A 24,333-nucleotide genomic window follows, 5' to 3' on the forward strand; every position below is an offset into this window, starting at 1 on the left:
TGGAGGGGTGATTGGTCTTAGCCATTGAGATGGGGTCTTATGGTAAGTGCACTAGTGTGTATGATTACATATTAGACAAGACTTATAGTGAATTATGACATAAGGTTATATTATAGTCATGAGTTCATAAAGCTACCATGTCCATAAAAGCAAGACATAATATAACAAAGTTAGACTTTACGTTTCCCTTGTTATCCTTTTTATGTATTGATATTGATTTGAGTATTTAAGTTCATATCACTTGCATTATGCATGACTTGACTACATTAGGAGTTGTACAAAGAGATACAAGCCATGGGTTCCTTGTAAGGTGATAAATTTTTCATAGCCAGTTCATAAATTTAGGCAATTTGGTAAGACTATTGTGCAATGCCTCCTAATTTGAGAGATGATTTGTCTTAGCCGTTACGATGGGTTTCCCATGGTGAGTGCACTAGTATGTATGATTACACATTGGACAGGACCTACAATGAATCAAGACATAAGGCTATCAAGTTGTCATGATCCACCAAGCTACTATGTTGCATGGACTTTCAACCTTAAGAGGATATTAAGCATATTATGAAATCAACAAGTGGTCTTGACTTATAGGTAAGACCCTAAAGTGGTCATATATTCTTTTAATGCAATCTATATGTCCCCTTAAGTGATCTAAAGGATATGTGATCATAAAATCTATAATCGCAATAATTCTTTTAATGGAATTTGACATATGTTACTTGAAATTAAAATATACCAGTTGATCATATAATAAGGGGATCTATAACTCAAGGATTGGAGAGGTAATCTTAATGGGTTGATAGCACTACCTAGTTAAATTGCAGACATCTAATCATAAGAAGTCTGCATGCAATGGATAGCAGGTCACGAACTTAAACTTAAACTAGTTGCGATTTCATAGGATGCTGAAGGGTAGTTAACTTTCTTTAGTGAAGTGTTAAATCAATTTCAAAATTGGATTTTGAAGGAGTTAGTATTTTCCTATGGATTCGAGTGGTCCCCACTTGAGCTTCTAATATATGGTAGCACATTTTTCAGTTCATAAGTGTACATAAGGATGTTTTTAGTAAAAATGCAAGGTTGCATTAGATCTTATAAATTGATTTTTTATAATAGGCTAATTAATTAATCGGAGCTCATCAAGGCTAATTAATTAATTAAGACCTAAATGAGTTGAATTAAGTTACCCAAGGGCAATTTGGGCTCAAGTCACTTAAGGCCACATGGAATCCTATATATGCAAACCTCCTTAGGGGTTAGGCTTCACTTCTTTGGGCTCAATTTTTTAACATTTCATAAAGAAACACTAGCCACCCTCATAGTAGAGAGAAAAGCCCACCACTCTCTTGTGTTGGAAACCATGAAAAGAGAGATTAGGTGGAAGACTCATGCGTAGATGAGTTCTACGATGACTATCTCAGAGATTTAACTTGGGAACATCTAGATCACAAGTATGAAACTTTTAATCTCTAGATTTATATTCTATTATGGTTTTGATAGCCATTATTTTCCATTGCATTAGATTTAGAAAGCCCTAAGGATAGATAGCATGCACCTTACGAGATTCAGGGACAAGGAATAAAGGAATCAGGGGTTCCAATAGTAGTATCTTAAGAAACATTCATATTTTAACATAAATTTTGCTTCATATAAAGCTAACGCAACAACTTTGGTAAAACAAACTTTGGTATGCTTTAGGACTTGATGGATCATATACAACAATTCATATGGCCTTTTTGTATTTTCCTTTTTTCACTCTCTCACCCTTTTTATCTATCTTGAAGATTGTTATGAGAGTTTATTCCTTCCCTTGTCAAATAGGACTAGTTGGTAAGTTTTTAACTTCTTATTTTTATATCATTAATTAATTGTGTTTATTTTGTTTGTGTATTATTTGTTACAAATCCAACTCTAGGATCAAGACTTCATTGAACTCTTATCAACAAGGGCAATGATTAATTAAAAAATTCTTGAAGTCATGGAAAGCCATAGATTTCACACATTCTACAAAGTATATTGTCTATCTAGCAAGATATTGAGCAATAGATCTTCATGGGATATTGACAAAAAAATTATCGATAGATCATTTTTCCATGTTTGGGATATGCTTTGTTATAATCACAAATTATGAAATGTTTCATGCATTGAAATTTAGCTTATGTTCATTATTTTTTTTTTTAATTTCCTCTTATAGAATGATATATTTTAATTTCATTATATTCTAGTTTTTTGTTAATATTTAAAATATAAAAATATAATCACATTTGACAATGGGTCCACCTTAAAATTTGAATATTTGATATGTTTTCATCTTCGGGAAATGCATATGATAATATATATATATATATATATGACATTTAAAACTACAATTGTGAAAAATGACTAATTAAATTAAGTGAATCACCAAAGAAAGGGGGTGGGGGGAGGGGTTGTTGAATTGGGTGTTAAAAACTTTTTGAAAATATTCAACCAAATACAAAAAGAAAAGTAATTAATAAGCAAGATAATAGTTAAGTAAAGGATAGGCAGAAGAAAAGTGCAAACTCTGTTTATAGTGGGCACTTACATTCCCTTCAAGTACTCCACCTACTTGAAGTCTATTCACTCAAAATGAATAGATAAGGAAGTTTTTAATGCATCCAATCTTAGAACAAACATAGCTCACAATACAAGAGAAAGCTTAGATGGATTTTGAGGTGCACTCAAGAATATGACGGTGGGAAATAAATGTACTTTGAATGTGAGAAAAGAAAGGTTTTTCAATTGATTGCAATTATTCTCATGTTAATAAATGTAGTAGGTCTCTTCAATTTATAGGTTTTCAACTTGGGAACCCAAAAAATACAAAACGCCGTCACCCGGTTGAACTCCAATTTGATGGATGGACTACTAGTGGAACATTAAATGCTTTGAATGTGACCATATATATATATATAAGAAAATGCTTATTGAAAATTAGTCATAATTGCATCAAGATGATTATGAAAAGTAGTCATTATAAAAGACAGATGAAAGTGGAAACTAGCTATGATTAAGAGAAGATGACCAATACAGAAAGTCATTGTTGGCATGTGAAAATGGTCGTCAAAAGACTACCAAAGGATGATTGCAAGAAAGGTGATCACCATTTAGAACGGATATCTTTGGTGAAAGATGACTGGTCTCCCTATCATCTTCTCTTTTTCTGGTCGTAGGGAATTGTCACACAAAAAGCAAAATAAAAAAAAAAAAAAACCAACGTGTTCCTTTTAGATAGGAGGAACTTTATGGAGATAAACCCGAACATAACATACACGTCATTAACATTACACTACAGCGATACGCACTTAAGGTAAAATGTTGAAGAAAGTGCTTCTAGTATTGGGTGCAATAATAACAAAATTAAGTGCACTCATGTTGTACTTCTATTATAAATGTAAGACTTGGCGAAAAACAAGTAGACAGCCAATCCTATTGCAGTGAGTCCAGCAAGTAGCCAATAAAAGTAATCAAGATGTGCCCGATTGAGATTGTCACTAAACCAGCTATCTCGTCCATCCCCACTAGTTATTTTCCCAATGACAGAGATCAGAGAGGTGCTCAGCAAGCTCCCTAAGCCAACGATACTTAGTTGGAGGGACACGCCAACACTCCTCAATTCATTAGGCATCTGGTCACAAAAAAACTCCTGAATACCAACACTGGTGAATGAGTCAGAAATTCCTAAGAAAATAAATTGGGGAATCAACCACCACACCTTCATAGGAAGAGTCGTCTTTGGCATATCAACCAGCTCATATTCTTCAGCAGTTTTCAGACGTTTCAACTCAACTAGGGCTGCAATTACCATGGTAATGGCAATTAAAAATATCCCAGTTCCGATTCTCTGAAGCATTGTTATGCCAGATGGTTTTCTGGTTAAAGATCTAGCAATCGGGACAAATATGCGGTCGTATATAGGAATGAAGATGAGAACCGTGAGGGCCCTAAAAAATTGAAGTGAAGCTGCTGGTATGTGAAAGCCTGAACCTATTGATCTATCTAGTGTAGTTCCTTGCTTGGTAAACAAAGTGGGTGGCTGTGCAAGCACAATACCATACGCCAAACATGTGGCCCATATGGGAAACAGCCTTAGTACTGCCTTTGCTTCTTCAACATCACTGAGGCTACATGCCTTTCCTTTTTCCCCAGACCCCCCTGGCAGAAGCAATGCCTTGTTGAGAAACCTGCCATAGAAAAGAGACCAAAGTCTGATATAAATTTAGAACCATTTTGATGAGAAGATTTAAAGGCAATCTTTAGAGCCCTGGAAGTTAGAAATCTGACAAAGGCCTTGAATTTTCAAATCTCTTTCATGAGAAATATGATTATTATTTTTTTTCCCTATTTGAGTCCTATGCACTGAAATATATAGAAAGTTGTTGCCTACTTGAACTGGTTTGAACCTTGGTAAGGGGGAAGGTTTTCTGTAGCTTCCACTGGAGGGGTTGTCTTCCAATTCTTGGCTGCTGCAACAAAAACCCGACCAATTCTCACAAATGGGCTTCTCTCATTCTTTTTTATACTATACCTGTAAGTCCTAGTCCCGATCAAGAAAAGGAGCAGCCCCAACACCATGAAAAGGCAAGGGATTCCAAATCCAAGAATCCAACTAACGTTGTCTTCAATGTAGCTCATAATCAAGTAACTTACTGAAACACCACCAGCCAGACCAAAAAACCACCAGTTGAAGAATGAGCTTTTGGCTTTGCATTCCTCTTGATCTCGTTGGTCGAATTGCTCAGCTCCAAATGCTTGGAGGCAAGGCTTGAGCCCACCTTGCCCAATTGCTACTACATACAATGAGAAAAAGAAGAAGACTACTTGGAGCTGAGAAGGAGAGCAGGACGTTGTTTTGTTGCTGTTTTTGCAGTTGGAAGAGCTCCCAGAAGTAAACACAGCAGACACAGTCAATAAGCCTAGTCCCTGTACTCCATTCCAATAGAAATCAAAGAGAATTGTCAATCCTGATATATAGTGTTGATTAATTTCCTGAACCCTTCTCATACATATGATGCAATTAACTTCATAATGTATTCATGCAATCTAGTTCTTTATTTTTATTCATATGATTCACCCTCCAAAACCTGGAACAAACCAGGAATTTGGTGCGTACCAACTCCAGAATAAGACCGGCCAATGATTCGGTTCACATTTTGAGACGGATCATGAGTTGAATCAGGCGACTGAACTCAAAACGGAGGACCCATTCCCTGGGAATCCAACCGAGTCGCTTTTGTGCAAAAAGAGAATATGGGATGCTAGGCGTGAAGGATTTTTGGAAGAGAGAAATTGAAGAATTATGGCATGTAATTCTCATTGATGTGGTTAGCATATATACAGATTGCATGAGCACGAAAATAGGAAACTGATTACAAAGAAAAAGGAAACAAAACAAATTGAGTAACTATCTAATAATACAAATAAATGGTATAACTACGGATATTCAAACGTGGAAATCCCTTGATTTTCTCCCTTGACTTTCTCAACTTGATTGTATATCCTTATCAAGGCGGACTCATATTATATATGTTATACAAGAGCGAGAATATGGGATGTGATGAATTATAAGGTTTCCCGGTCACCTTCTGAAATGCCCAAGATCTAGATTGGTTATTTCACTAGCCAAATTCATTACCTCAAGTCATAAACGAAACTTGAAACTACGAATATAAGAACCTTTCGTTTCTCATAGCACAAAAGCCTTAACCTTGAATTGTATTATTTATTGTTTATTTCAAGGGAGAAAAGAAAATGCATTCTTTGTTTTCATTTTTTGATAAAGAAGAGAAAACATAATTTTTTTACGGAGAGATAAGAGAGACTTCTGAGAGAGAGAAAATAAAAAATAAAAAATCTTTTTTATTTATTTTTAATAATGGTAGTTTATGGGTAGTCTTAAAACTCCCAAAAACTGCTCCTCTATTTTCTCATTTATTTGGGTCAGGTCTAGTCAACCCACTTGGGCACCCAAACCCAACTTCAAGAGGATGTTACGCAGATTCGTATTATATATGTTACGCAAGAACGAGAATAGACCAAAAAAAAAATAGAATAAGAACACATAAATTTACATGAAAAATCTTAAGAAAAACCCCGAATAGAGAAAAATGAAATCCACTATACAAAAATATTGGTACAAAAGAGGAAAGTTACGAGTGGCTACTGCATATAATCATCATAACATCCGTTTGATCCCTCCACTATCACCATAGATTCTCAAAAAAAAAATCTCACAATTATAGATTCACCATATATTTCATACCGCGAGCTTTTCGCATCGAACTTTTCGGATCAAATTAAATAAAATTCGAATCACCAAACTCTATCAGTAAGGTTGCACTATCATGTAAATTACATACATACACTTCTCAAAAACTTAAAAATAATCTTTAATATTGTTCCCTATCGATTGAAGATAACAAATATAAAAGTAATATGAATAAAAAAAATCATAAATTTTAAGATTGCAAAAAGTTAGAATATATAACTGTTAACATTTAAACAATAAAATTTATTTTATGTTAAACGGTTATAAATTATTATTATTTTTATCATTTAATAAAATTATAAATATTAATAATCTATTAAATTTATATTTTATTCTTATCAATATTTAATTAATTTATTAACGTATATGTTTAAGGTTCTAAATTACTTATATATTTATTAACCTTTTTTATATACTTATGATATCATGGTGTGATCATCAAATTGCCAATCCAATCAATGAACCGTGGCCTAATAACTTTTTGAATTGAGTGAACTATAGGATTTTTGAAACATGAAGCTCAGTGCAAGAAGCAACTAATTGCGGGATAAATTCTAAGGACTAACCAGGATGTAGGTAAGAGAAGCAATAACAATGGTGCGATATTGACCAAGATAAGAGTCTGCAATGGCAGCTCCTAAGAGAGGCAATAAAGTCGCAGTCCCGGACCATGTATTCACGTTGGCAGCTGCAGCGGCGGTGGACTCCCCTAGCCATCCGGTGAGGTAGTTTATAAGGTTGGTTTCTATACCTTTGAAAGCAAACCTGTCCACAACTGCCATGCCTGTAAAATACATTTAGGGTCATCTTTATGACATAATTTGTCCATATGATAAACTATTTACATGTAAATTTTTCTTTAACTACTTCATTTCGTACCTATGATGAAATACGCAGATTTCCAGGCACCTGAGAAGGATCTCTTGGCTGGGTCTCCTTTGTGGTCGACGGCACCATCTACAGTGTCGTCCAAAGTTGGAGCCTCCGAGATGAAACAGCTATCCATGTGTTCGCCAAGCCAAAGCTCACCACACAAAGGAGATGTCTTGGTATATATGCAGGCTTCTCTGTTTGCGGGTAATGTTCGTTGGGTGTACTGCAATTCATAGTTGTGCTTCATGATTCACTACGCACAAGTCACCACCACCACATAGGAATCTTTTCAAATTTTCTAGTGCTCCAAACACTAGTTTTGCACAACTTTTGCTATTTTCTATTATTTTTTCAAGTTCTGAGCATAGAATTAATGGCTATGAGAATTTGATTTGGGAAAGTGATAGAATTTGATTTTGGATAGTGATGCTAGCTGCACCATCTCCCTTTAAATAAGATGTAGAAATAATATTAATATTTTATTTTATTTCTATGTAATTATGATTTCAAGTATCATGTACTAAATATTAATACTGTTGTGAATTTTGACTCTTCTAATAGTATCATAAACTATCTTAGAATCTCCTTCCATTAGGCCATGTTTGGCTTATGGAAACTAGGCCATGTTTGGTTTATGGAAAGAAAATGCAAGAGAAAGAAAATAGAAAAAAATAAAAAATAAAAAATAAATTAAAAGTTTATAAATTATTTTTATATCTTGCTTTAAACTTATTTTATTTATTTAACTCTTATTAAATAATTTAAATATATATAAATTTCTTATTAATTTTAATTATATTTTATTTTCTTTCAATAAGAGATCTCACTACTAATCAACTTGGCTCTCATACCACTTGTTAAGGTGAATTCACAATATTCCAACAAACACTAGAATTTTTCTACCCTTTCTTTGTGCAAAATTATATAGGTAATAGCAACTAGTAGTAATAAATAAATAAACTCATGCAATAAAAAAATAAATTAGACACTAGAATTTTTACATGGAAAACCCCCCAATGCGAAGGGAAAAACCACAGGATCTAGTCCAGTTCAAACTTCCACTATCAACAATAATAGGTTACACTTGTCTTCTCTAAAATAATCTCTAGATGCTGTCAAATACATCAAGAGCACATATAGCCTTGGATTATATAATCTCTCTTGGCAAAAGACACAAAAAAAATGGAGAAAATATACCAAAAAAATGTTGTTACTGTTCATGGGCAATAACACCAGTTCTCGAGCTCAAAATCTGATCTCCACCGTTCAAATTGTAACTACTCGAGTTTTAAATCTCTCCTCCAAATTTCAACTCGATCGGACCACAGATGAAGTAGGATCGGCTTATTGATGAAATCTAGACAAATGTGTTTTTTTCTTTTTCTTCTCTTTTCTCTGTTTTTCTTTTTTCCTAATCTCCTTTTTTTTTTTTTAATGTAACTAAGACACAGAAAAATTGGAGAAAATATACCAAAAAAATGTTGTTACTGTTCATGGGCAATAACACCAGTTCTCGAGCTCAAAATCTGATCTCCACCGTTCAGATTGTAACTACTCGAGTTTCAAACCTCTCCTCCAAATTTCAACTCGATCGAACCACAGATGAAGTAGGATCGGCTTATTGATGAAATCTAGACAAATGTGTTTTTTTCTCTTTCTTTTCTTCTCTCTGTTTTTCTTTTTTCCCGATCTCCCTTTTTTTTTTTTAATGTAACTGACTTGGTCCCAAGCATATAGGGCCCACTCCCTCACATACGAGGGAGCCCGACACTTTTTAATCATTATTCGTTATTCATTATTCATATTTATATAATTATTTTTTAAAACAATTTTCAAAAAACGAATGAAAATAATTAAAAATAATTAAAATATATTATCTGAAAATACTATATTTTTTGTTGTTTAAAACAAAAAAAATAGTTTTCTATTTTGTGATTGTCAAATGTGTTTTTCAATTTTATTTGTTCTAAAAATAAAAAATTGTTTTCGAAAACAGTTACCAAACAGGTCTTAAGTTATTTTGCCAAACATGTTTAATTTATGTAATAACTTGAATTAAATTGTTAAGACATATTACGTCATTAAATTGATGTATAAAGTTGATTTACTAAACACCCTCTTAATCTTCGTAAAAGAATTCCACTTTAAAAACCCAAATTGCACCCCGAAATAATTGTTCTCATCACTTCTATCATATTTTCCTTTTGTATTAAAAATGTGGTTAGTATAGGTTAAAGTTATGTTTAGTAACCAGGAAATTTTGAGGAAAAATGAAAATATAAATAAAAAAAAAATAGAAGGGAAAAAAATTATATTATATTTAAAATCAAACATTAAAAAGCCCACTATATCCATTCACACGAAAGAAAAAACACATACAAATAATATGAAATATTTGAATTTTATAACAGAGATCATCTAATATAACAATTTGCATTTACTATATTCTATATTGGTGGAACAATAATAATAAAAATGAAGGGAGCTTACGTTGTATTTCCCCTATTATAAATATAGGATTTTGCAAAATACAAGTAGGTAGCCAACCCAACTGCACTGAGCCCAGCCAGCAGCCAGTAGAAGTAATCAAGATGTGCCTGATTAAGATTATCATTGAACCAGCTACCTTGGCCATCTCCATTAGTTGTTTTGTCGATGACAGAGATGAGAAAACTGCTCAGGAAGTTCCCTACACCGAAGATACTGAGGTAGAGGGCGAGGCCGACACTCCTTAATTCATTTGGGACCTGATCATAGAAAAACTCCTGCAGACCAACCATGGTGAACACGTCCGAAACTCCAAACAAGATGTATTGGGGAATCAACCAGCACACGCTCATTGGAACCGTCACCTTTGGCATATCAACCAATCCGTATTCTTCAGCGGTTTTGAGCCGTTTCATCTCAACCAGGGCTGCAATTACCATGGAGATGCAAGATAAGAAAATCCCAGTTCCGATCCTCTGAAGCATTGTTATGCCAGATGGTTTCCTGGTTAATGATCTTGCAATGGGAACAAAAATGCGATCATATATGGGGATGAAGATGATAATGGCAAGGGTGATAAAGGACTGAAGTGAAGCTGCTGGTATCACAAACCCTGATCCAAGTGACCGATCCATAGTAATTCCTTGCTTGGTAAAGAAAGTCGATGACTGTGCAAACACAATAGCGTAGGCCAAACACGTAGCCCATATGGGAAAGAGCCTCAGAACCGCCTTTGCTTCTTCAACATCACTGACACTACACACCTTGCCATTGTCCTTGGAACCATCCGGTGCAAGCAAGGCCTTGTTAAGAAACCTATAACAAGAGTTAGGGTCACATTATACTATGTTAGATGGGTTCCAATATGCTTTGTGGACATCTTGATGGCATTGAATTCGAAATAATTTTCCCTGAGAACTATGTGTTTGCCTACCTTTTTTAAATATCAGTGCAGAAACTCAAATCTCTTACCTGAACTGCAGAGAACCTTGGTGAGGTAGGGTTCCTCAAGCTACCTCTTCAAAATTTAGAGACGAATCAGTTGTCCTCCAATTTCTAGCTGCTGCAACAAACACCTGACCAATCCTCACAAATGGGCTTTTCTCATCTCCATTGACACTATACCGGTATGTCTTGGTCCCAAGCAAGAAAACAAGTAGTGCAATCACCATGGCAATACAGGGGATTCCAAATCCAAGACCCCAATTCAGGTTGTCTTGAATGTAGTTCAAGATGAAGAGAGTTATTAGGGTACCAAAGCACATAGAGAAGTACCACCAGTTGAAGAATGAGCTTTTGGATTTGCCCTCCACTGGATCTTGTCCATCAAACTGGTCAGCTCCAAAAGCCTGGACACAGGGCTTGTGCCCACCTTGCCCAACTGCTACAAGATATAGAGCGAAAAAGAAGAGGATTACTTGTAGCTGAGGAGGAGAACAAGAAGCGATTTCATCATTTTTTTGGCATTCAGAAGGGCTCGCAGAAGGAAGCACAGCAGATACTGCTAACAAGCCTAGCCCCTGTGGTTCACAGAATCAAAGTTGAAGATGATTATCACTAAATTATGACAGCAACTTAGAATACTATGTCAAAAAGCACTCAAAACAATTTCCAAAAATCAAAACTGACATTTTCCAGACATTCTTTACAAGGAAGAGTTTTATATGCATCTTTAAGCATATTAGTCTCACGGTGGGTTCTTCCAATAATAGAGCATGGCGTGTATAAACCAGACTCACTCTTTTGAGTAACTGAACAAACCAGCTGTCTTCTAAACGCATTCTCTGAAAATCACCCACAAATTGGAAGCAACTTTTGTTGCAACAAGAGCCTAATGGTCAAGGTCTGGCTGTCATTAATGTAATACTTGATCTCCTTAAGCATAAACTATGGAAATCAGAGAAAAAGTGACTAAAAAACTAATCATATAATCCAGATAATTTATATGTCTAACATGTGATGGGGCTATGTAAATTCATGAGCAATTCTGTAAAATCCACCACTCTCACAACTCAACCAAAATCCATCCCTGTTGCATCATGACCCATTATTTTAACACAACTTAAAATGTTTAAAAAACAAACAAATAAACAAATAAAGACAAGGCAATATATTGCCACTTTGCATCAGTGTCTTCCCTATGAGGTTAAGAAAGTGCAGTATAGCCAAGGAACCCCCATAACCTACAAGGCCAAATCATTCTCACTCTGCTCGATCTTCTTTGCCCCCTTATATGTTAGGGTACTAAGAACCATTTTTCGTGCATTCCACAAAATTATCCTTTGAGAAGTAGCTAAAATCCATCAAATCTTATAAAGAAACAATAATGACTTACCAATAACTAACCCCCAATGACCAGTTCGATAGTAAAACAAACAAATGCCTTCTTAAGCATGCAATTTTTTATTTTCCATGTAAGCCCTCTATATGAATAACTCATCGTCCACTCTAATCCTAGCCAAACTAACCACCACCCAGATCTTGGTCAAAGCAGACAGTTCGAGTTGATTTCATAATTAATAAGCATCCTTGACGTCTGCACGACTTGTTAACCCAATCACACAATTTAAAGTCTCTCTTCCTTAACCAGAAAACAGTCAATATTTCCCACAAACAATTCATCAAACACTCTGAAACATCAACAGTAGAATAATCGCCAACCCTCAAAATGGTAACCCACCAAATTCCTTGCATGATCCCCTGAGCCCCTGAGACTTCCTCATGACTCTACTACACTAAAGGGAGCTGTAAAGTCATAATCAAGAACATTTCATAAAAAACCATCTCCATCTAAAAGAGTAGCCTTTTTTTTCTCAAATCTCGATACGATAGATACTAGAAAAGCATCACCCATAAAGGCATCATTTCTTAAATATCTTTCATCATGTAGTTAGCGGCCATAATCCTTCTGAAAGAACTAGTCCTGATTTTACTTATCAGCCAACCAACAATTTTCAATTTTGAAAAACAGCTTTTCCCAATCCAATTGTGTTAAAAATTCATTACTCCTTCAAGCATCAAACAAACTGAATTCAAGCATCTATGACTCCCCTTGAACCAAACCAGCTTCTGATCATGGAAAAGTAGAAACTTCAATTGAACCAAACCAAAGCCCCCATTTAATGTTTTGAAATTTATTTCAATTAGCAGAATATTTCCATTTTCACAGGATGAGGATTTGGTACCATACCGATACCATAATCAACCTTCAAAATATTTACCATGTTCAAAAATGTGATACAAAAGGGGGAAAAGACCATTAAAATTAACTCATAAATCAACATGATTTAGACCCCTTAGCTAATAGTGCCCCAAATATTGATTCCTAGCTAAAATGATTGGTTAAATCCCATTAGGGAATTCCAACTCTTGGGTTGGTTCTCTCAAAAATCACTTCATGCTACACTTGGTAATCCCACATTAATTACAATAAAATAAATTAACTTTGTGAGATAATTACAATTAAGTATCACAAAATAGGAAGAAAAAAAAAACTCTAAATCTCAAATTTCCCAAGAATAAAAATTAAATTTTGGAAAATAATGGCAATAATTACAATTGAGCACTTAAAAATGGTTTGACAAAAATTCAAAATCTTAACATCTTCCAAAAATGGACATATGAAAAAACAAAGATGATAAGAGAGAAACAAAACAAAAAAGAGTCCACCACAATATAGCAACACAGAGAATTTTTTTTTATTTTTTTTTCTAACAACACGTATCTTAAATCCAAACATTGAAAAAATTAGAAAATTTTGAAACTTGACCCACTCTCTAAATTATTTCACCCATCTTAAATTATGATCAAGAAATTAACTGCATCATTTGAAATTAAGCGCTAAAAATGGACCCAAAAAAAAAGGAAAAAGATTGGGAAAGAGAAACGAACCAGTATGTAGATAAGGGAAGCAACAATGATGGTGTAATAGCGGCCGAGATACGTGTCCGCCACAAAAGCTCCCAACAGCGGCAGCAACGTGGAGGTGCCGGACCATGTGTTGACGTTGGCGGCGGCGGCGGCGGTAGACTGGCCCAGTGGCCCGATAAGGAAGCTTATGAGGTTGGACCCTATGCCGTAGTAGGCGAACCTCTCCGCAACCTCGACTCCGATGATGAAGGACGCGGATCGCCACCCGCCGGAGCTCGATCTCCTCACTGGACGGCCCTTGTGGTCGGCGAAACCGTCGACGGTGTCGTCAAGTAGTGGGGTCTCCGTGCCGCCGGAGATCGAAGAGTAGGCCATGGGTCGGCGATCGACAACCACAGAATTTAGGAATCTTCCGAGAGGAGATTATTATCCTTTTATTACACGATTTCTGCAGTAGTTTTCTAGGACGATGAATGATGTCGTAGGCTCTGACCTCCTGGCTTCGACCCGCCTTTTTATAAATTATTTTACCATTTTATCCTCTCTTTTTTTTTTTTCCTTTTTTTTACTATTTTAAAGATATGATTAAATAAATAATTTATAAAATATACATTCTTTTCATTGGTCAAAAAAGAAAAAAAAAACACGTGGGTAATTGAATATGTTACCAAATTGTTGACTCAATTACGTGTATCGATTGAAGATGTACGTGGATGTGATTTTTATTTTTTTCTTTTCTTTTTTCCTTTTTTTCTTTTTTTTTCTCGCGTTCTAATTTTGGATTTTAAATTTATGGCTGAGAAAGTAGATTTTAAATTTTTATTTTTTACAAGAATAAATGGGAGAATTTATTTTTCAGTTACATCTAATTCTTTCCTATTTATTAATTTTTGGAATGTTAAATTTTAAAATATTTAGTGGTTGTATAATTACTTTATTATTATTTTATAATTAGTTTTTACCATTTCATCCATTCTTTTTGGCATCCTCAAGAAATAGTTCGAAATTTTGTAAAATATAAATATTTCTTTCATTCTCAAAGGGAAAAAAATGTGAGACGACAAATATGTTTTCAGAAAATAAAAGAAAAATTAGTATTAATTTTTGAGAGATTTTTCATTTTATTAATATAAGCACTACCTTTAACTCTAATTATTTCCTTTCACATCAAAATAGATAAAATTTAATTTATAAAATATTTTTTAAAGGATTTCTCTCTTAAGTTTATACCTTTGAAGCTTACCGATCTTCTTAATGCTTTTAAGTTAAAAAAACAAAAAATAATTTTTAAAAACAAGTTTCAAAAAAATATGATCAAACAATCCTATGTTTTTCCTTATTTTTTAAAATTTGTTTTCTATTTCATTTTGTTTTTAAACATTATTTCTAGAGAACAACAGTTAAATAATATTATGAATTTTTAAAATCAAATTTCTATTTTTAAAAACAAAAAATTATTTAAATTACTCTACCAAACAATTTTGTTTTTAAAATTGTTCTCTATTTCACTTTATTTTTTAAAATTATTTCTAAAGAACCATCATCAAACAATGTTAGGAATTTTTAAAAACTGATTTCTATTTTTAAAAATTAAAAATTGTTTTTAAATCACACCACCAAACTCATAACTTTTTTTTAACAAAATTACCCTTTAACGTATTTTTAATTATTATCTCGCTTAAACACTTCTTAGATAAAAAGAATAAAAGTAAAAATGTCAAAATAAGGATAAATGTGTAATTTTTAATATATTGAAGTTATTTTAATGACTATCATCTTATCACTTTAGTAAAATATTTTAAAAAATAATGAGTAAAAAAATAATATTATCTCATCATTTTAATAAAATATTTTAGAAAGCAATGAGTAGAAGATTTTTCATTATTTGAATTTAAGAAAAACAATAAAATAAACAAACAGCAATAATTATGATAGCCAAGGGTTAATATGACTATTTGGTTTTATTCAACTTTTTATTCAAGGTATCTTCACTTTCTAAAAGTTTGATGAAAAATACAAGAGAAATAAAATAAAATGGAATTTTCCATCATATTTGATTTTACCATCAAGAGCATGAAAAGAAAGTCACTTATTTAACTTTTTATATGAAAATTAAATAATATATATATATATATATATATATATATATATATATATATATATATATATATTGGTTAGACTATTTAGTCAATGATCTCCCTCTCCCCTCTTTAAGGGTTGTTTAGACAAATGACTCAAAATAAAAGGACATTTTGAAAAATAAATAAATAAATATAAACTAATTTCTTTTCAAGAAAGTTTGATTGGATAAATTTACATAAATTCACCTTTTCAACATCCAAACAAAAATGGTGAATCCATGTAAATAATCTTTTTAAAAATTAATTTTATAAGTGAAATAAATTTATAGGAATGTTAATCGATGAAATTTGAAAGTAATGATAATTAGATGTATTTACACCAAATTTTATGAGCTTTGGATGGAAATTAAGTCAATGGAAATATGTTACTACTCTCAATCGTATAGATATTATTCATTTTAGGTCCAAAGAGGACCTCATGGGTTTAAAACGCATCTACAAAGTTAAAAATAATTCATATTTATATAATATCAAGAACTTTTACCCCTATCCGACGTAGAATGTCACAAACACCACCTCCACCCCCTCCTCCCCTCATGCATACGTAACATTGTCATTACAAAAAAAATATCAAAGTCAATCCCCAACCTCGATATGGGGATTTGTTTGGCCTCATATAGGGTGTTTGTCTATTTGACCTCATAATCTCACATGACACAACAAAGGCATTATGTTTGCATAGGGGGTGTTTGTAAAATTCTACATCGAATAAGTGGGAAAGTTCATAAAATCATATGAGTATAGATTCTTCTTAACCTTATAAATGCGTTTTAAAGTCGTAAGAGCTATTTTGGGTTCAAAGCGGATAATATCTATATGATTTGGTACAGATCATTACAAGACCGTGTGCAACCTTTGCATTATACACAAGCCTCTCTATCACAAGTGTTACTAACACCAACTTGTACTTCTTTAGTGAAATAATCATATAATCCATCAAGATTAATCAAACACGGCTCCAATAAAGCAATTCTCTTTACTTGCTTTTCTTTTATTACATTTAAATTAAGCAGTCAATATCACTGTCTCTTATGTACATGTTGCTAGTCGCATGAGATTACTCCTTGAATAGAAAAATCAATATCCGTTGCCTTTCAAATGTCAAAATCAATACATGTTTGGGTAATAATTTAAGTTACTTTTATAAAAAGTATTTTAATGCATAAATTTAAAGGCATTTTAATTTTCTATCAATTTAATTTAATGGGTTACCTTTTATAAAAGACGATGACTGAGATGATGTCTCATTTCACATCTTAAATTAGAACCATTTATATTTTATTTGATCAATGATTCAATACTACGAATAATCCAACCTCAATAAGTGTTAGATCAATTATGTCATCAGAGATCATTCCACTTTGATCTCAATTGAATTTTCTACTATTAATATTTAATCATCTCAAATAAATGTCATATCTTAGGGATAATTAAAAGACATAATGACCGTAAAGTTTAAGGATGGAAATGAGGCAGGTTTTTTAGGTACCTGTCCTATCCACCTCCAATGGGACATGTTTGAAATTTAAATAAATAGATATGGGATGAGTTTGACATTTTTTTTAAACCGGGGATGGGTTCAAGGTAGGTTTGGATATTGTCTTGTCCCATCCCAATTATATATAAAATTAATTTAATTTAATTTTCATTTTGCTATTTTTAGTATATAGATAATGATAAAATACTTTTTTAATAAAATAAATTATCAAAAATTATAATAATTTAATTATTTATAAAGTATATTTATTTTAATGTAATTAAAAATTTTAAAAAAATTAAAAAAAATCATACCATTTAATTTTTTTAATGAGATAGAGATGAAAATTATTTTAAATAAATGAGATTGGATTGAGATAGGGTGGCTTGTGTCAAACCCACCCCATTGTCACCCCTAGTAAGATTCATATATTTAGCATAATTGATAAAACATATGATTGAAGAAATAAAAAAAAAAAATGGAGTGTATTCTCATCCTTTTACTCTTCAAGTGTCACCTTTATTTCACCATTTCAATTCCCTTTTTAAATTTTTTTAAATATTTTCTTATTTCTCTTTTCATAAGATTATTATAGTTATTATAATAATTATTTTCTTATTTTTCATATTATTTTTATTATTATAATCATTTTCTTATATTTATATTTTACTAATACAAAAATTGGAATAATAGTGTAATAAAAACCTTTTCCTATTTTATAATTTAAAAATAAGCATAAATTTTTTTAACATATTAATACTATCAATATAATCTATTTTAACTTTCTAGATTGTATCAAAAATTTAAAAAAAAATAATGAAAATAAAAAATATATATTTGTATTAAAAAATCATAAGAAAAAAATAGTATTTAGAAATAATTAAATTAACACTTTTTTTATTAAATTTTGAGATATAACTCCTTTCATTAATATTATCTTTTATTTAAAAGTATCATAAAAAAAAAATCTTATATAAACAATATATTAGAAAAAAAAAAATTTGAAAAAGGAAAGCAAAATGGATATATTAATAGAATTTTGAGTTATCTCTTTTTACTTTTTAAATTTTTAAAATTTAAATTAATTTTTATATTTTATAATTGAATAAATTAATTAAAAACCAATATTTTCTATAATTTAAATTTATTTTTAGTTTTATTTTCCTATTCTGTTTTATTAATAATAATATAACATTTTAACAAAGTTGTCGAAAGTAATTATCCTAATTTTCATTAAAATTTAATATTAATAATAACATTTCTAAAATGTAATTTTCATATGTTTGAAAGGTAGAGTTTTCTTTTATAATTTTTGTATATATTTTAGAACTTCCATATTATAGAAATATATATTTTGTTATTATATGAAATAAAAAAAAAAATCATGTTGAAATGATTTTAAAAAATAATTTTAAATATTTTTATTTTAAATTTTGTATTGAAAAATAATTAAAAATTATATATTGAAATAAACTTTTTAAATCAAGATTTAACATTTTCCAAGTTTAATTTATCTTTTTATTTTATTTATTTTTAAATATTTTTAAAAAAATCAATAACCAGGGAATTAAAAGCTCGCAGGAAAAAAAAAGTATGGTGCACAATGTTAAGCTGAAGGGCATTCATGCTGTACTAGTACTATTATAAATGTAAGATCTTGCAGAATACAAGTAGGTGGAAAATCCTACTGTACTCAGCCCAGCAAGTAGCCAATAGAAGTAATCAAGATGAGCCTGGTTAAGATTATCATTGAACCAGCTAGTTTGGCCATCCCCACCAGTAGTTTTGTTGATAACAGAGATGAGAAAGCTGCTCAGAAAGCTCCCTACACCAAAGATACTGAGGTAGAGGGAGAGACCAACACTCCTTAGTTCATTTGGGACCTCATCATAGAAGAACTCTTGAAGACCAACCATGGTGAATACTTGAGCAACTCCAAATATCACATATTGGGGAATCAACCACCACACCGCCATTGGAACGGTCGCATTTGGCGTATCAACCAGCCCGTATTGTTCGGCAGTGTTGAGCCGCTGGACCTCAACTAGTGCTGCAAATACCATGGCAATGATAGACAAAAACATCCCTGTTCCAATCCTCTGAAGCATTGTTATGCCAGAGGGTTTTCTGGTTAAAACTCTTGCTATAGGAACCAAAATGCGGTCATATATGGGGACGAAGAGAAGGATGGAGAAGCTGATGAAGCATTGAAGTGAGGCAGCCGGTACCTTAAAGCCTGAACCAAATGATCTATCCATGGTAACTCCTTGCTTGGTAAAGAAAGTTGGTGGCTGAGCAATCAAAATAGCAAATACCAAGCAGGAAGCCCAGATGGGAAACAGCCTCAGAACTGATTTTGCTTCTTCGACATCACTCACACTACACACTTTTCCATCTTCCTTTGAACTATCTGGTGCAAGCAAGGCCTTGTTGAGAAACCTATCACAATAGAGAGGTTTCTGCAAGTAAAATTTCAATGGAAGTGTACGCATAAAAAGGAAAAAGGTTACTTTATAATACTTTCATGTCATTTTCAAAATAGGGTCTATAGGGTTCAAAGGTTTGAAATGCCTAGGTAAGATCTTGAAACTCACAAACTTTTAGCTGAGAAGTATGCATTTTCTTTTATCTTTCTCAATATCATTGCAGAAACTGAAGCTTTCTTACTTGAGCTTGTGAGAACATTGACGAGGCCGAGTTCCACAAGCTACCTCTTCATCAGTTAAAGAAGAATCTGTTGTATGCCAATTCTTGATTGCTGCAACAAACACCTGACTGATTCTCACAAATGGGTTCTTCTCATTCCCCTTAACACTATAACGATAAGTCTTGGTACCGAGCAAGAAAACAAACAGTGCACCCACCATTGCAGTGCAGGGGATTCCGAATCCAAGACCCCAATTGAGACTGTCTTGGATGTAGCTCAAGATGGAGGAACTTATTAAAATACCACCATTCATACAAAAGTACCACCAGTTGAAGAATGAGCTTTTGGCTTTGCTCTCCTCTGGATTTTGCCCATCAAATTGATCAGCTCCAAAAGCTTGGACACACGGCTTGTGCCCACCTTGCCCAACGGCTGCCAGATACAGAGCAAAAAAGAAGAGGATTACTTGTAACATCGGAGGGGAACAGGATGATATTTCTTTGTCAGTTCGGCAGTGAGAAGGATTGAAAGAAGGAAGCACAGCAGATACCGTTAACAAGCCTAGTCCCTGTGATTCATAAAATCAAAAGTGAAATCCACTTATCATTTCAACACTGCGGAAGCTTAAAATACTATGCTAGAAAGCCCACATAAACTATTTCCAAATGTCAAAACCAACATTTTCAGGGCATCCTTAATAAGGAAAAGTTCTCTCTAGCATGTTTAAGCATGCTACCATTAATGTCAGTTCTTGAAAAACCAGGGCGGACTAGCCAGAAAAACAATCTATATCAACCTTTAGGAGGAGAGATACCATAGCACTGCAAAGGGAGGGGGGAGGGGGGGGAGATAGCAGATGGAGAAATAAACATGCAAATTGGGGATAGGTGGGTCGAACCCACAACCTCACACCAAACCAAACTTTGATTCCAATTCTTGGATCAAGCTTTGACCATCTCATCTAAAGACTATTGGTGCTTAGCAAGGGTAGGCTAAACCTTTTATGGCATTCGACATTACACCCTGCAGGCCTATTCTAAGAACCATCATTTGGGTGACTCATCCTTGGGCTTAAAAACGGAATTGTTGCACCCCAAAAATCCCTCTCCCAACATAACGTTCCCATGACTCAAACCCATGACCCTGACTCTAATACCATGTTGAACAACCAATTTTCCTAAAAGCTTAAACTTGTAAGATTTGGGTTCAATATGCATATCATGCATGCTCCACAACAGAATAGGGTCGAACAACCTGTTGAGTGTTTCATAATTTCAAATGGTTTTCCACTTAAACATGCATCACCCAGATGATTTTATGGTGGGTTTGGATTGAACTGACAGTTCCCCTTGCTATAAGCCTAGCTTTGAAGAACTCTAGTAAGCAGTATGACAGAACTGAGACTCAAAAACAGAGTTTTTGTCTTTAAAAGGAAATGTTTAAGACAAGTTCTGCACCAATCCATTCTATTCCTTCCAGTGTTAGAAACATTTCAACAAAGGGCAGGTCAATAAACTCGTGATACAGGTGATGTTGTTATGAAAAGGCCGCAAAGAATTCTCAAACTAGTGTTTGGAGCACTAGAAAATTCAAACTCAATAGAACCCACCATACCAACTTCATTCATTCAGCCAAAACTAGCTCCAGTCCATATATGTCATCTTAAAAAAAAAAGAAGACACATTTGATTCAAGGGGAAAAGAAGTGTGAATTCTGGCTTTTACAAGTTTGAATCAACTGGGACTGATTGCCTAATGGCATTGACAACTTGTTTCATAACAACCCAAGCCAAGAAAAATCTTGAAAATAAGGAGGTTCTCTCTACATGGAAGGTGCCAACATTGATCCTACTTGAAAAATGAGAAGATTGATACTTTCCTCCCAGAAATCACAATAATGATAGAAGAATTGAGAATCAAATACCACAAACTTCTCTACCAAGTTGCCAAATAAGTCGATGCCAAATTGCACTTTTATTGAAAGCCATTTGTAAATTGTTCCAACAATGACCTAATGCTCCATCTCCATCAAGAATCAGATACCCAATTTACTAATATATACAAAAATTCGGGTACTTTTGCAAGAAAAAACCAAAATATATATATTGGTAAAGAAAATGGGGAAAAATTAGAAATGCAATTCAAACGAAGGAATGAAAGTAGCTTTTATTGGTCATCTTTTGGCACAAAATAGTCATTGTACCCTCATTTTCTGACCATAGCACATTTGAATCAATCATTACAGTGGTAAAAGGAAATGGAACCTGGGTTAGGTATGATCACTGCAACAAAAAAACACAGCAAAACAAATGTGATCTAGAAGAAAGAAGGGGATGACAAACCAGGATGTAGAGAAGGGAAGCGATGACAATGGTGGGATATCGACCCACATAAGAATCTGCAGCAAACGCCCCCAGCAAAGGCAGCATATTCGCAGTCCCGAACCACGTATTCACATTCTGGGCAGCTGTGGCCATGGACTGACCCAGCCGACCCGTGAGGTAGTTTATAAGATTCGACTCTATGCCATAAAATGCAAATCTCTCAGCAACTTCAACACCTGTAGACATGAACATAAGCAAATAATTTCTCTGTGATTATTGCTTTTGAGTTAGCAGTGGTTACCTATGATGAAGCATGCGGATCTCCAACGGCCAGAGCTGCATCTCCTGGCCGGACGGTCCTTGTAGTCGACGGCGCTGTTGAGGGTGTCGTCCAGAAGTGGAGTATGGGCGTGGGGGAGGATGCCAGAATGGGGCATGGCTGAACCAGTACCGCAGAATGGGAGGCTTGAGCTGGAGATATGTGATGTTGTGTTGACCTTTTGTCAATAAATGCTATTGGTTTATTGTACGTGGAAATTGGATTGGACGTTTTGCCCCACTCCCAAGCCTCCAAGGTAGTTGAAAACTTGAAATTGGGATGAAACTTGGAACCCAAAAAAGGAATGAATGGGTCCTGGACTGCGACTTGTGTCACAATATTTGATTTATTACCTCACAGAATATTAGGTCTGTTGGGTAGAGTTTTCACAAAAATTAAATAAAATAAAAATGAAAAATAGAACTCAAAAGATAGCTTTTAAAAATAAATTTCAAAAATAATTTTATGATATTTTTTATAATAAAATTTTATAAGGATATTTGAAGTCTTCTCCATTGATAGTGTGTTTTCCAATATTTCTTAAAAATAATTTTTTTTTATTTTATCTTTATTCACTCTCAATATTTATATAATTATTTTTTTAAATGATTCTAAAAAATAAGTGAAAACAACTAGAAATAATTAAAATACGCTCTCATAGAAAAACTTATTTTTATAATAATTCTCATAAACCTATTATACAAATAATTCTAATCAAACATGTTTTTATGCTTTTTTTCTTTTGTATTTAAAAAAAAAATTATTTTTGAGTATAATTTTTTGACATAACATAAGGTCTAAAAAGGAATATTTTTGAAAATAGTTTTTAAAAAATAATATTTTAAAATATTTTTTAAAAACTGTTTTGCTATTTTTTATAGAATAAAAATCTATTTAAAAACTCGAAATGTTCTCAATTTATTTTATGTATCTTTAAATATTTTTTTAAATAACTTTTTATCTAGAGCTTTATTTTTATTCTTTTTTTATTTATATGGTTATTTTTTATAACAAACTCTAGAAAATAAGTAAAAGCAACAAAAAAATTTAAATAAAATTTAAATCTCAAAATGCAGTATGTTTTTTGAATAAGTACTTAAAAAACTATTTTTTGCCAAAAAAATATCAGACATATTTTTAAGTGTGAAAAATAGTTTTCTATTTTTAAAAACAAAAAATAATTTTAGCAATAGTTCCCAACTCGGTTCTTAGGATCCATTTGCAACATTTTCAAAAATATTTTTTAAAAAATAATTTTTAAATTTTTAAAAATAGTTTTCTATTGTTTTAAAGAACAAAATTTAATTTGAGAACTCAAATATTAAAAAAAAAAATTAGATTTTTAACTTATTCTTTATAAATATTCTCTACACATGTATAGAGTTCAAAAGTTCTGTTGCTCAAAACATTCTATAAAAAACACTTCAAATTTGTTTTTAAAAAATTAACATATTTTTAAATTAAATTTTCAAAAAAAAAAAAAAACAATCGGGATAATTATGTTTTGGACCTAGTTTGGCTCAAAAATTAAGTTTTGGTCCATATAAGTTTAATATTTAAATTCAAAACCTAAACAAAATGTGGAAATTGAGAAAAATGATATGGATTTTTTATCTTTCCAAAAATAACCTTTATTAACTATAAAAAAAGAGAGTAGAAAAACATTAATTTAAATTTTATTCATTTTGTAAACCTTCATAAATTTTAATTTAATTTAGTGATTTGGAAAAAAAAAATACATCCTTTTCCAAAAAAATAAAAATAAATTATTATTATTATTATTTAAAAATGAAACATCTTGAAAAATATATTTTTTTTTAAATTATGTATGTAAAAAATAACTAAAAATATGTCAAAATTATTTTTTTAAATGATATATTTTTAGAATATATTTTTTAAAAAAAAAT

The 24,333-nt window shown here is 32.4% G+C and overlaps 3 protein-coding genes across 6 annotated transcripts; all 3 read right to left on the reverse strand.

Annotated features, from left to right (window-relative positions):
* Window positions 1-3,142: 3,142 nt before the first annotated feature.
* On the reverse strand, window positions 3,143-7,301 carry LOC117907006 (protein NRT1/ PTR FAMILY 5.10-like). Of its 3 annotated transcripts, XM_034820319.1 has the most exons (5): window positions 7,169-7,301; window positions 6,856-7,073; window positions 4,409-4,944; window positions 3,737-4,229; window positions 3,143-3,649 (listed from the first exon to the last, which is right to left on the reverse strand). In XM_034820319.1, exons 1-5 carry the CDS (start codon window positions 7,293-7,295, stop codon window positions 3,392-3,394), a joined length of 1,632 nt encoding a protein of 543 aa, XP_034676210.1. In that variant the 5' UTR covers window positions 7,296-7,301; the 3' UTR covers window positions 3,143-3,391. The 3 variants fall into 3 exon arrangements, with proteins under 3 accessions (XP_034676210.1, XP_034676209.1, XP_034676208.1); XM_034820318.1 differs by having other exon boundaries at window positions 3,143-4,205; XM_034820317.1 differs by having other exon boundaries at window positions 3,143-4,229.
* Window positions 7,302-9,481: 2,180 nt separating this feature from the next.
* On the reverse strand, window positions 9,482-14,010 carry LOC117907005 (protein NRT1/ PTR FAMILY 5.10-like). The gene is given in 3 exon segments (XM_034820316.1): window positions 9,482-10,465; window positions 10,622-11,169; window positions 13,541-14,010. Coding segments are annotated over 3 exon segments (1,719 nt in total). The 5' UTR covers window positions 13,895-14,010; the 3' UTR covers window positions 9,482-9,648.
* Window positions 14,011-18,741: 4,731 nt separating this feature from the next.
* On the reverse strand, window positions 18,742-22,583 carry LOC117907106 (protein NRT1/ PTR FAMILY 5.10-like). 2 transcript variants are annotated; one of them, XM_034820485.1, is made up of 5 exons: window positions 22,409-22,583; window positions 22,126-22,343; window positions 19,805-20,352; window positions 19,366-19,576; window positions 18,742-19,236 (listed from the first exon to the last, which is right to left on the reverse strand). In XM_034820485.1, the coding sequence occupies exons 1-5, from the start codon at window positions 22,542-22,544 to the stop codon at window positions 18,760-18,762; spliced, it is 1,590 nt and encodes a 529-aa protein (XP_034676376.1). In that variant the 5' UTR covers window positions 22,545-22,583; the 3' UTR covers window positions 18,742-18,759. The 2 variants fall into 2 exon arrangements, with proteins under 2 accessions (XP_034676376.1, XP_034676375.1); XM_034820484.1 differs by having other exon boundaries at window positions 18,742-19,576.
* Between the last annotated feature and the right edge of the window lie 1,750 nt (window positions 22,584-24,333).

The sequence above is a fragment of the Vitis riparia genome, chromosome 18, assembly GCF_004353265.1.
Source record: "Vitis riparia cultivar Riparia Gloire de Montpellier isolate 1030 chromosome 18, EGFV_Vit.rip_1.0, whole genome shotgun sequence".
NCBI classification, from domain to species: domain Eukaryota; kingdom Viridiplantae; phylum Streptophyta; class Magnoliopsida; order Vitales; family Vitaceae; genus Vitis; species Vitis riparia.

Coding starts and splice junctions, on each gene's coding strand:
- LOC117907006 (XM_034820317.1), bottom strand. CDS start 7,295: ATGGATAGCTGTTTCATCTCGGAGGCTCCAACTTTGGACGACACTGTA. Junction 7,074..7,168: donor ATCTGCGTATTTCATCATAG/GTACGAAATGAA, acceptor TGTATTTTACAG/GCATGGCAGTTGTGGACAGG. Junction 4,230..4,408: donor CAAGGTTCAAACCAGTTCAA/GTAGGCAACAAC, acceptor AATTTATATCAG/ACTTTGGTCTCTTTTCTATG.
- LOC117907106 (XM_034820484.1), bottom strand. CDS start 22,544: ATGCCCCATTCTGGCATCCTCCCCCACGCCCATACTCCACTTCTGGAC. Junction 20,353..22,125: donor CTTCCCTTCTCTACATCCTG/GTTTGTCATCCC, acceptor TATGAATCACAG/GGACTAGGCTTGTTAACGGT. Junction 19,577..19,804: donor CAATGTTCTCACAAGCTCAA/GTAAGAAAGCTT, acceptor CTATTGTGATAG/GTTTCTCAACAAGGCCTTGC.